The sequence below is a fragment of the Girardinichthys multiradiatus genome, chromosome 18 (genome assembly GCF_021462225.1).
Source record: "Girardinichthys multiradiatus isolate DD_20200921_A chromosome 18, DD_fGirMul_XY1, whole genome shotgun sequence".
Taxonomy (NCBI): Eukaryota; Metazoa; Chordata; class Actinopteri; order Cyprinodontiformes; family Goodeidae; genus Girardinichthys; species Girardinichthys multiradiatus.
This window is the reverse complement of record NC_061810.1, coordinates 19,575,332-19,587,360: the sequence shown is the minus strand read 5'-3', so window position 1 is coordinate 19,587,360 and position 12,029 is coordinate 19,575,332. Positions and strand designations below refer to the sequence as shown.

At 41.8% G+C, this 12,029-nt stretch overlaps 1 protein-coding gene across 2 annotated transcripts in view; it reads left to right on the top strand.

Annotated features, from left to right (window-relative positions):
- Positions 1–12,029, top strand: part of si (sucrase-isomaltase (alpha-glucosidase)) — a 78,759-nt gene that overhangs the window by 44,949 nt on the left and 21,781 nt on the right. For both annotated transcript variants that reach the window (XR_007042501.1, XM_047392806.1), the window contains exons 27-36: positions 1,546–1,714; positions 3,939–4,035; positions 4,551–4,663; positions 4,949–5,074; positions 6,697–6,828; positions 7,048–7,161; positions 7,303–7,365; positions 7,671–7,784; positions 7,895–7,985; positions 11,201–11,339. Coding sequence is in view for 1 of the 2 variants with exons in the window: in XM_047392806.1 (XP_047248762.1) it covers positions 1,546–1,714; positions 3,939–4,035; positions 4,551–4,663; positions 4,949–5,074; positions 6,697–6,828; positions 7,048–7,161; positions 7,303–7,365; positions 7,671–7,784; positions 7,895–7,985; positions 11,201–11,339 (1,158 nt within the window). In the remaining variant the exon portion in view is untranslated. The remainder of the gene's footprint in view (positions 1–1,545; positions 1,715–3,938; positions 4,036–4,550; positions 4,664–4,948; positions 5,075–6,696; positions 6,829–7,047; positions 7,162–7,302; positions 7,366–7,670; positions 7,785–7,894; positions 7,986–11,200; positions 11,340–12,029) is intronic.

Here is a 12,029-nt window from a genome sequence, read left to right as displayed (position 1 = left end):
CCATTCCATTGTAGATTTGGCTTTATGTTTTGGATTATTGTCTTGTTGGAAGATAAATCTCCCTCCCAGTCTCAGGTCTCTTGCAGACTCCAACAGGTTGTCTTCCAGAATGGTCCTGTATTTGGCCCCATCCATCTTCCCATCAATTTTGACCATCTTCCCTGTCCCTGCTGACAAAAAGCAGGCCCAAACCATGATGTTGCCACCACCATGTTTGACAGTGGGGATAGTGTGTTCAGGGTGATGAGCTGCGTTGCTTTTACGCCAAACATATTGTTTTCAATTGTGGCCAAACAGTTTGATTTTGGTTTCATCTGACCAGAGCAACTTCTTCCACATGTTTGGTGTGTCTCCCAGGTGGCTTGTGGTAAACTTTAAACAAGACTTTTTATGGATATCTTTGAGAAATGGCTTTCTCCTTGCCACTCTTCCATAAAGGCCAGATTTGTGCAGTGTACGACTGATTGTTGTCCTATGGATAGACTCTCCCACCTCAGCTGTAGATCTCTGCAGTTCATCCAGAGTGATCATGGGCCTCTTGGCTGCATCTCTGATCAGTCTTCTCTTTGTTCGAGATGAAAGTTTAGAGGGATGGCCGGGTCTTGGTAGATTTGCAGTGGTCTGATACTCCTTCCATTTCAGTATGATTGCTTGCACTGTGCTCTTTTTGTATCCAAATCCGGCTTTAAACTTCTCCACAACAGTGTCTCGGACCTGCCTGGTGTGTTCCTTGGTCTTCATGATGCTCTCTGTGCTTTGAACAGAACCCTGAGACTATCACAGAGCAGGTGCATTTATACGGAGACTTGATTACACACAGGTGGATTCTATTTATCATCATCATCAGAAATTTGGGACAACATTGGATCATTCAGAGATCCTCACTGAACGTCTGGAGTGAGTTTGCTGCACTGAAAGTAAAGGGGCCGAATAATATTGCACACCCCACTTTTCACTTTTTTATTTGTTAAACAAGTTTGACACATCCAATAAATTTCATTCCACTTCACAATTATGTCCCACTTGTTGTTGATTCTTCACAAAAAAATTGGAATTTTATATCTTTATGTTTGAAGCCTGAAATGTGGCAAGAGGTTGACCAGTTCAAGTGGGCTGAGTACTTTCGCAAGGCACTGTAGAGTATCTTTATATATTTCCTCTTGTTTTTTACAGGTGTTCTTTTTTTTAGCTTCACTTTTAAAAGTGCTACATAAATTATGTGAATAATTAATGTAATCATTTTGGCAGTTTAATCAATGCTCTGGTTAAGTAAGATATAAGACTGAATTTAGTTTTGACTAAAAACCCCTATTTTTCACTGAAAGAATAAGTAACAGTGCTGACTCAACTCTTTTAATTTTGACACCAAATTAGATATGCTGGAGAAAGTTTGGCATAGTCAGTGACTAAAGTAGTTTACTGTTTTTCAGCAGTCATAATGATGTCACATAAAGCAAAATGAGAGAAGGTGAAATTTATACCTTTGACAATATTTCCTCTACCACCCTGCTTCTCACTGATTTTGTCCTCCATCGCCTTTGTTAGCTGGGACTCCACTCTGCCAGGTTTTACCTTCTCAGACATGTTCATCCAAGTGTCAACTAGACTGTCATCACTCTTTGTCTATGGCTTTGGAGAAACAGAGCATCCCACCTATAAACATGATCTCAACTATCATACCTGGGGGATGTTTTCCAAGGACCAGCCTCCTGGTGTAAGTATTCCACTAAATCATATTCAAAGTTTGGCAGGGTCTGTCTCAATAGTTTGTATGTTGTCTATGCATTGTCACATCCCTGCGCCAAATATCTTAAACATCATACATCATATCTATAGAGTGACTTGGTGACTTAACGTTAAGGTGACTTAAAAGAAGCTTCCCACAAAGTATGTAAACCTGTCTTTCTCTTTGACATGCCACTTCGATGTGGTTCTGTTGATAAGAGGCATAGTTTTTGAGTGTCATCATGTTTTCCCAAATAGTATCAAGGTCAGTCAGGAAGAGCTTTGTACCTACATCAGCATTATCAAGCATAATTGCTGAGCATGTAGAACAGCTTTGCAGAGTTCATACAAATGTTATGGTGCCCCTCTGAGAGCACAGAAAATAAAACTAGAAAGGGGGAAATAAGGCTAAAAAAACAACAATTAAAATCTGTGCAAAAGTATTCTTAGCCCTTTAACTTTTTTGCCATGTTGCAACCACAAACTTCAAGGTATTTACTGAGATTTTATTTGATAGATTAAGGCAAAGTAGAGCCTAACTGTGAAGTGAAATTTTCAAATAAATAACAAAATGAAAATCATAAGACTGAGGTGTGTACATGTACACATCCGTCTTTATTCTGATACTGTTCATAAAATCTAGTGTGATAAATTACCTTCAGAAGTCATGAAATTTGTAAAGAGAGTCCACCTGTGTGTAGCTTTTGATAAATACAGCTGTTCTGTGATGGCGCCAGAGCTTTGCTTGAGAACATTAGTGAACAAACAGCATTACAAACACTAAGGTGCACACCAAGTCCAGGATAATGTTGTGGCAAAGTTTAAAGTTAAAGCAAGGCTAGGATATAAAACAAAATGCCAAGCTTTGATCATATTAAAGAGTACTTTTCAATTCATCATCCTAAAAATGGAAAAAGTGTTGCACAACCGTTATCCTATGAAGATTTGACTGTCGACCCAAACCGGACAAATAACAAGAGAAAAGAGCTCTGGGAGAATCTGTAAACATGACAGTTATTGGGCATGCATTCTACTGATCTAGCCTTTCTGTGAAAGCGGTAAGAAGAAAGTCATGGTTAAAAGAAAGTTGTACAAAATGTTTACAGTTTAATTCAAACCCTATAGAAGACACGGCAAATATGAAAGAAAAGAAAAGAAGGTTTGATGGAATCAAAACAACTTTTTGGCCTGAACACACAATACTATGTATGCCCTGGAAACTATCACTGCATATCACCCTGCACACACAAATCACATGATATAACATGGTGATGGCAGCATCATGCTTTTCTTTCCAAGAGTGAACACATTTTCCAAAGATAAATGAGCAGAAATTCAGTCTCTAGATGTGCAAAACAGGTAAAGACATGCCCCAAAATACTGTAATTACAGCATTAAGAGGTTCTACCAAATATTGACTAAGAGGCTAAATAGATATATCTGTCAATTTTATATTCATTTTCATATTAATGCTTCATTTTACAATTTCTTTACGGCAAATTGGAAATCATGTATTATTTTTCTTCCACACCATTTTATGTGCTACTTTGTGTTGGTCTGTCAGTTAAATTCCCAATAAAATACAATACATTTCATTTTTCTATCTACTTTGGTATTTAGTTTTAGCCCTCAACTTTTCCCTACGTTAAACAGAAAAAATTTAAATAATTTTGAAACAAGCTCCCACCTTTTATAAGTGGATAAACAAATTATATTTTCTATTTAAGCCACCAATCCACTAGCAGTGTCATACTGACACGCATCTAAACAAACACTTATGGACCAACTGAACCGGTGTTTAGCAGCTTCTTATGTAGCAGATATCATTGCAGGAGGGTTACATCTGAAAGTGGTAAATTTCTATTCTATCTCCTCTTTTTCATCACTGTCTAGTTCTATCCTCAACTAGGAACCCAAGACAAAACTGGTGTCTTCTCAGTAATTTCTTGGGGACCAATCATCCTCATAACACATACAGGAGTAATATAGTATTTTCCATGTGATAAATAGAAGAAAGTAAAGAAACTGATGCTAAATGGAGCTATTTTGTAGTATTGTATTCAGTAAAATATCTACAGTGACTTGCTTATGAAAAATCAAAGTGGTGGATAACCCTGCCTTAGTAGAAACTGCATAGAGCTCCACAGTTTAGCCAGGATTTAACCATTTCCAATTTTAAATACTTTTTTCTGTTTTTACTTCTTTTCCTTCAGTACAAGATGAATTGCTATGGAGTGCATCCCTTCTACATGGGCCTTGAGGACACTGCTGATGCTCACGGGGTGCTGTTGCTAAACAGTAATGCAATGGGTGAGAGAAATACACACAGATTAGCACAGACACATATTCAAAGTTAGATGGAAGGTGACATGCATACGGAGCAAGCAACAATACATTTTTATAAAATCACAGTTAATTACTTCTTTATTGAGTTTTTAAAAAATTATCAGAGAAGCCTCTAACTATATTATAAATGCATATAGCTACTTTACCAAGAAGCTTAATTTAAACCCTAAAAACCCAGGGTGAATAAAGTCTGAAAACCGTTCTCAACAAAAAAACATTCTTTATTACTATTTAAATATCTAATCTGCTGGGTTACACAGTCCCTTGCCAACTGATTATTTTAAAAATAATAATTATTTTACGAAGTTAGCTGTTGATTTCTCATTCACATTCTGCATTTTATGAAAGTTTTTAGGAGCTTTTAAATATTATCTCATAGGGTATAAATATGATGTGACAGTAGATCCATTTATTTTGTCTTTCGTCAAAATGGGAAAGACAGCAAAGCAGAAACAGCAATGTCTTTGTTTTGTGTGCAGATGTCACTTTCCAGCCAACTCCAGCTTTGACCTATCGCACTCTTGGAGGCATCTTGGATTTCTACATGGTGCTGGGACCAACACCTGAGATGGTTGTGCAGGAGTACACTGCAGTGAGTCTTTTTCTTTGTTTCATATATGTGGCTCTAGCTGTGTGAGCATGTGTGTTTTTTTTAACTTGGCCTTGGGCCGCTGGTGATGGACTGCGTCAGCTGGGAGTTCTTTGCTTCATTGCACTCTTTCATTTAGCTAGTCTAAACACACATGCACACAAACACTCAACAAAATGCACAGAACCAAAAATATAAACTTTGTGGATGCCGTCCCATTTTCCCACAAAGCAACTATTTTCCTTTGCTGAATTATCTTGACTTCTTTGTTTGTTTTCTTCTTTACAGCTGATTGGACGACCTGTTCTACCTGCCTACTGGTCCCTCGGGTTTCAGCTTTGTCGTTATGGTTATGCCAATGACTCAGAAATAGAGCAGCTATACAGTGAAATGATAGCAGCTGGTATGCCTTATGTAAGTTTAAAAGCATTTTTGGGATGTCTGTTGGGTGTTTAACAATAATTACACCCACAGAAGAAAAGGCTTATGGTACTGATTAGTGCTGTATCATGAAATAATCCAGGTAGCAATATCAGATGGTAAGGGCTTATATTTGTCTTTTAATGTGAAATGCTAGTATGTTGTGTATAGTTTTCTTTCCCCATCCAGTTAGAGTTAAACACATCTAAAATCATAAACAATAAGCCCCTTTTTGCAAATCTTTTGCGAAGTTCGGTTATCTTTGTGAGTTATTTAGACAACATAATGTTTATTGATTGTTTTATCTCTGGAAAAGACTATGTTGTTGCATTATTATTTATCAGGAACACACAATTTTTAGATGGTCTACTCTTGCAAGGCTACTTACTGTACGTTCTACCAAAAACAGATGGCAAAACTATATTTAGAGATGGTGAAAATTGGTTGTTCACTTACAGTACATCTCCCAATGAACATATCCAACTTACATGAAAATGTTGTTCCCAACATATAGATTACCAGTCAAAGTATCTACAGTCACAAATGTTGATACGATGCATCTCTGGTAGTTCCCACAAATGTTTGGGCCGGTTTAATCCAAGGATAGTTGTCTGGAGTTGCTAAAACGCCAATTTCTTCCAAGCTGTGCAGCAGAAAAAGAAAGACTTCTCAGTAAAAAAAAAAAAAAAGTATCTGAAGTTTTCATTTTGTCCACTGTTGGTTGTAGACTACTGACATGCCTTTAGAGGAATTCCCTAAGCTACATCTAACATACTACTCCCCCAGTTTTAACAATATAATTATTGAATGTGTGCTGTAAGTAAATTGGATGCAGTAGTGGAACCTTCTCATTAGTTATTTGGATGAAGCCAAATGGACATGGTGGATTACTTTGGGTGGTTTCCTAATTCTCAAAAGTGACCTACTTTTTCACAGGACATAATTTCCATTGTAGTCTCCACATACTGCCTGATTTGGCCTTATGAATTGCAAACAAAAATAATTTTATGAACAGTATCTAACAGCAACAGAACACAAACAAAATGCAAAATATTCTAATGTGAGGACATTTAACTCACTTATAGTAACAACATAGTTATAGTAACAAAATATCCATTAAGTCTGAGCCATATCTTTTGCATGCTCAACAGCGCATGGGATGTTTTGTGAATAGTCAAGTAATCCACAGAATTTGCTTTTACAAGGCTCTTTCAAGTAACAATCCCACAGCAGCTAATTTAACCATGTATTATATTCAAAGATTAGCTATTTAAAAAGGCAACATGCTAGTTACTTTTAGAAATTTGTTGGTTTTACATGTTCTCAAATGAATCAGGCAAAGGAGGCAGATTAGTAGTTTTTCTTTTCAGAAAAAACATAAACCATTTAAAACCTGAAACAAAATTATCGTTCAACACTTAAAAAAATGTAATGTCTGAACTCCATTTCAAGAAAATTAAAAAAAATCAGTTGTAGGGATTTTCAGCTTGTATGACTTTAAGGTTATCTATTTTAATGAAAAATTATCATACATTATGATCTAGCTGAGAATTTTGCAAACTTTTATAGTCAGTTAAGCATAATCTAATGTGAATTTTACCTGACATCTGCTGCAGGATGTACAATACGCCGACATTGACTATATGGAGCGTCAACTAGACTTTAAATTGGATGAAGTGAATTTTCCAGGACTGCCAAAACTGGTTGACAGAATGAGAGGAGAAGGCATGAGGTTCATCTTTATGCTGGTAAACAAAACATGATAACAACACATCTGTGCATACATGTGGTCTTGTTGGCAGACAGAAATCTTACATCTTTAAGACCTTTTTTTACAATTTAGTACATTTTAACTTGTATGTATTGCTTGAAAGTAACGAATTTGAACTTAAAAATGATTTATCTAATAAAAGTAATAATAAACTCAACCATACATTGTAAATCTGTATGTGTGCATTTAATTTCAGGATCCAGCCATTTCAGGCAATGAAACAGATTACCCTGCTTTTGACAGAGGGATAGCAGCTGATGTTTTCATCAAATATCCCAGTGATCTGGGTGGCAACATTGTGTGGGGAAAGGTAAAATTTAATGGATGTGAAATCAAAGTCAGAAAATTACCCTAATCATAAAGTGAGATATGAAAACATATACTGATGGATTTTTTTTCATTTTACATAAATATGATTTGTGACTTTTTGTGACCCTTTTTTTCCTTCTAGGTCTGGCCTGATTTGCCAAATGTCACAGTAAATGAAGATCTTGACTGGGACACCCAAGTAGAGGTAAACTGTTTCCCACATTCACCTTGTGACATAAAAGCTTATAATGTTTTGGAAAATATTAGCCATTACAAATATCATTTGACATAGAACACTCATCTTCATCATTGATCATCATAACAACACTGGTCATCTGTAAACAGTGCGCTGGAAAGCTGGGGGAGCCTGGGTGTAATCTTTAAATGCTACCTTACATTTTATTATGACTCAATTAACATAAACCTAAACATTTTTGGTAGACTGGCAATAAAAGGCCAATGCATTTAATAGGTGAATTTTCATTATTTAAGTTTTATGATCATTTCCAGATATATCGGTCATACACCGCATTCCCAGACTTCTTCCGTACTCAAACAGCAACATGGTGGAAACAAGAAATCAAGGATTTCTATGATAAAATGAAGTTTGATGGTCTGTGGATTGTAAGTATATGAAAACAAACTACAGTGTTGCAATTTTTAAATAATTCACTAAATTATCCACATGATTTTGTCATGACCTTTATACATTGCATTCTGTCTTTTATCTAAAGGACATGAATGAACCTGCAAGTTTTGTCCACGGCACAGTTGGTGGCATCTGTCTGGGTAATCCCCTTCTAGAGAATCCTCCATATATGCCACGTAAGAAACGTTTTGTTTGTTCTTACTTTTTCAAAACCCATTTCAGAAACAAATATAATATCTTCAAAGTACACTGTGTAAATATCTTTGTGAGTTTACTCGTACTCGTCTCATACTCGTCGTCTTCTGCGTATCCGGCACCGGGTCGCGGGGGCAGCAGACTCAGCAGAGACACCCAGACATCCCTCTCCCCAGACACCTCCTCCTGCTCCTCCGGGGGGAGCCAAAGACGTTCCCAGGCCATCTGAGAGTCCCTCCAGTGTGTCCTGGGCCGTCCCCTTGGCCCTGCTCCCTGTGGGACGTGTCTGGAACACCTCCCGAGGAAGGCGTCCAGGAGGCATCCGGTATAGATGCCCAAGCCACCTCAACTGGCTCCTCTCGATGTAGAGGAGCAGCGGCTCTGCTCCGAGCCCCTCCCGGCTGGCCGAGCTCCTCACCTTATCTCTAAGGGAGTGCCCGGCCACCCTATGGAGGAAGCTCATTTCAGCCGCTTGTATCCGGGATCTCGTTCTTTCCGTCATGACCCAAAGTTCATGGCCATAGGTGAGGGTAGGAACGTAGACCGACCGGTAAATCGAGAGCTTCGCTTTTTGGCTCAGCTCTCTCTTCACCACAACGGACCGGCACAGCGCCCCCATTACTGCGGCAGCCGCACCGATCCGTCTGTCGATCTCCCGCTCCATTCTTCCCTCGCTCGTGAACAAGACCCCGAGATACTTCAACTCCTCCACTTGAGGCAGGAAATCCCCTCCAACCTGAAGAGGACAAGACACCCTTTTCCAGTCGAGAACCATGGCCTCGGACTTGGAGGAGCTGATCCTCATCCCAGCCGCTTCACATTCAGCTGCGAACCACCCCAGCGCATGCTGTAGGTCTTGGCTAGAGGGGGCCAGCAGGACCACGTCATCTGTAAAAAGAAGAGACAAAATCCTCTGGACCCCAAACCAGAACCCCTCCTCCCCTTGGCTGCGCCTAGAAATCCTGTCCGTAAAAGTTATGAACAGGACAGGGCAACCTTGCCGGAGTCCAACATGCACCGGGAACCGGTCCGACTTAGTGCCGGCAATGCGAAACAAACTCCTGCTCCGCTTGTACAGAGAAATATTGCCCCAAATAAAGGGCCTCCGACTCCATACTCCTGGAGCACCCCCCACAGGGCATCACGAGGGACACATTCAAATGCTTTCTCCAGGTCCACAAAACACATGTAGACCGGTTGGGCAAACTTCCATGAACCCTCGAGTACCCTGTAGAGGGTATATAGCTGGTCCAGTGTTCCACACTGCTCCTCCTGAAGCCGAGGTTCGACTATCGGCCCGACTCTCCTCTCCAATACCCTGGCATAGGCCTTACCAGGGAGGCTGAGGAGTGTGATCCCTCTGTAGTTGGAACACACCCTCTGGTCACGCTTCTTATGAAGAGGGACCACCACCCCAGTCTGCCAGTCCAGAGGCACTTTCCCCGACCGCCACGCAATGTTGAAGAGCTGTGTCAACCATGACAGCCCCACAACATCCAGAGACTTGAGGTACTCAGGGCAGATCTCATCCACCCCCGAAGCTCTGCCACCATGAAGCTTTTTAATCACCTTGGTGACTTCAGCCTGGGTGATGAAAGAGTCCAACCCAGAGTCCCCAGCTTCTGTTTCCACCAGGGAATGCATGATGGCAGGATTGAGGAGGTCCTCGAAGTACTCCTTCCACCGCCCGATAATGTCCCCAGTTGAGGTCAGCAGCCTCCCACCACCACTGTAAACAGTGTTGGTGAAGCACTGCTTCCCCCTCCTGAGGCGGCGGATGGTTTGCTAGAATTGCTTCGAGGCCTACCGGTAGTCCTTCTCCATGGCTTCACCAAACGCCTCCCAGGCCCGAGTTTTTGCCTCTGCCCGGTCTGCGGCACGGTTGGCCTCACGTTACCCATCAGCCGCCTCAGGAGTCCCACAAGCAAACCAAAGCCGATAGCACTCCTTCTTCAGCTTGACAGCGTCCCTTACTGCCGCTGTCCACAACTGGGTTCGGGGATTGCCGCCGCGACAGGCACCGCAGACCTTACGGCCGCAGCTCTGGGCTGCAGCATCGACAATAGATGCGGAGAACATGGTCCACTCGGACTCTATGTCTCCAACATCCCCTGGAATCTGGTCAAAGCTCGCCCGGAGGTGGGAGTTGAATACATCCCTGGCCAAGGGCTCCGCCAGACATTCCCAGCAGACCCTCACTATACGCTTAGGCCTGCCAAGTCTGTCTGGCTTTCTCCTCCTCCACCAGATCTAACTCACCACCAGGTGGTGATCAATGGACAGCTCAGCCCCTTTCTTCACCTGAGTGTCCAAAACATGCAGCTGAAGGTCTGATGATACAACAACGAAGTTGATCATTGACCTCCTGCCTAGGGTGTCCTGGTGCCAAGTGCACTGATGGACACCCTTATGTTTGAGCATGGTGTTCATTATGGACAATACGTGACAAGCACAGAAGTCCAGTTAAAAAAAAAACACTCGGATTCAGATCAGGGATGCCATTCCTCCCGATCACGCCTCTCTAGGTGTCACTGTCGTTTCCCACATGGGCGTTGAAGTCCTCCCGAGGGGGGCACTATCCAGCACCCCTGACAGGGACGCCAAGAAGGCCGGGTACTCCACAATACCACTCGGCCCATAGGCCGAAACGACAGTCAGAGACCCCCTCATGAAGAATCTCTCATGTCGGCCGGTACGGCGGAGCTGGGGTCCCACCCTGGAGCCAGGCTTGGGGTCGGGACTTGTCGGAGAGCGCCTGGTGGCTGGGTTGCTCCTCGAGGGACCCGGTCGGGCCAAGCCCGAACGAGACACGCAAGGCTATCCCTAGTGGGCCCACCACCTGTTGGGGGAACCGTGCTTAGGCTGGCTCTAGGGACGTGGAATGTCACCTCCCTGGGGGGAAGGAGCCTGAGCTTGTGCGGGAGGTCGAGAGATGTCGACTAGAAATAGTTGGGCTTGCCCCCACGCACATCGTGGGCTCTGGAACCCATCTCCTTGAGAGGGGCTGAACTCTCTTGCACTGGGGAGTGGCCCACGGGGAGAGGTGGCAGGCTGGGGTGGGTTTGCTTGTTGCCTCCCAGCTCAGCCGTCTCGTGTTGGGGTTTACCCCGGTGGATGAGAGGGTCGCATCCCTGCGCCTTTGGTTTGGGGACAGGTCTCTTAGTGAGTTTACTTTCTTTGTATTTGTGCCATACAGCTCTGGAGTCCAAACAAATGGGCTTGAACCATAAGACTCTTTGTATGAATAGCGAACAGACACTCACCAATGGGAAGAAAGTCAGCCATTATGACGTTCACAACCTCTATGGATGGTCTCACACCAAACCTACCTATGAGTAAGTGTATATGCCTTCATATTTCTGGTCCTATAATCTGCGATAACTTAATTTTATTGACCAATACATTATTTGCAGCATAGACAAAGCACCCCAATAATGTCAGTTCCACTCATGCAACAAAAGGGGCAGAAAGCTGTAAGTGAACAGGCATATAAAGGAAAATCCAGCATCAGGAGATAGATAACTCAGTTTATTCTGCCAGAAATCTGGTCTCATCAAACCTTTAAGATTATGATACCCAATGTGAAAGCGTACTGGTCCCTGTAACAAATAATTCTTACTACACGACAGAAAGCCCTTACCACAGAGTTAGTTATGGCTGAGGTTCTCAACTGTAGTAAAAATAAGGCAACACAAGTGGTACACAGCTGGCATTTAATGGTACCTGGAACAGATTTTGGTATCAACTATTTACAAGGTAAGATTGAAGCAAATTAATTGGAATGTAGAGCCAGTATATCCAAACAGCAACCTCAATGAGTGGTTCAGTTCATTGATGAACATGATTAGTAAGAGACATTGTTTTTATGCTTTGGAAAAAGTTTATGAGATACAAACTGCCAGTATTTCAAACAAGCTATTAATTCCAGCTATTGTTTTGAATGCATGGCAGCTATGTTGATTTTGAAGTTAGGGTTGCAAAAGAAACCTCTGTCTTGTTTTTCCTTAAATTCTGACTTCTCCTAC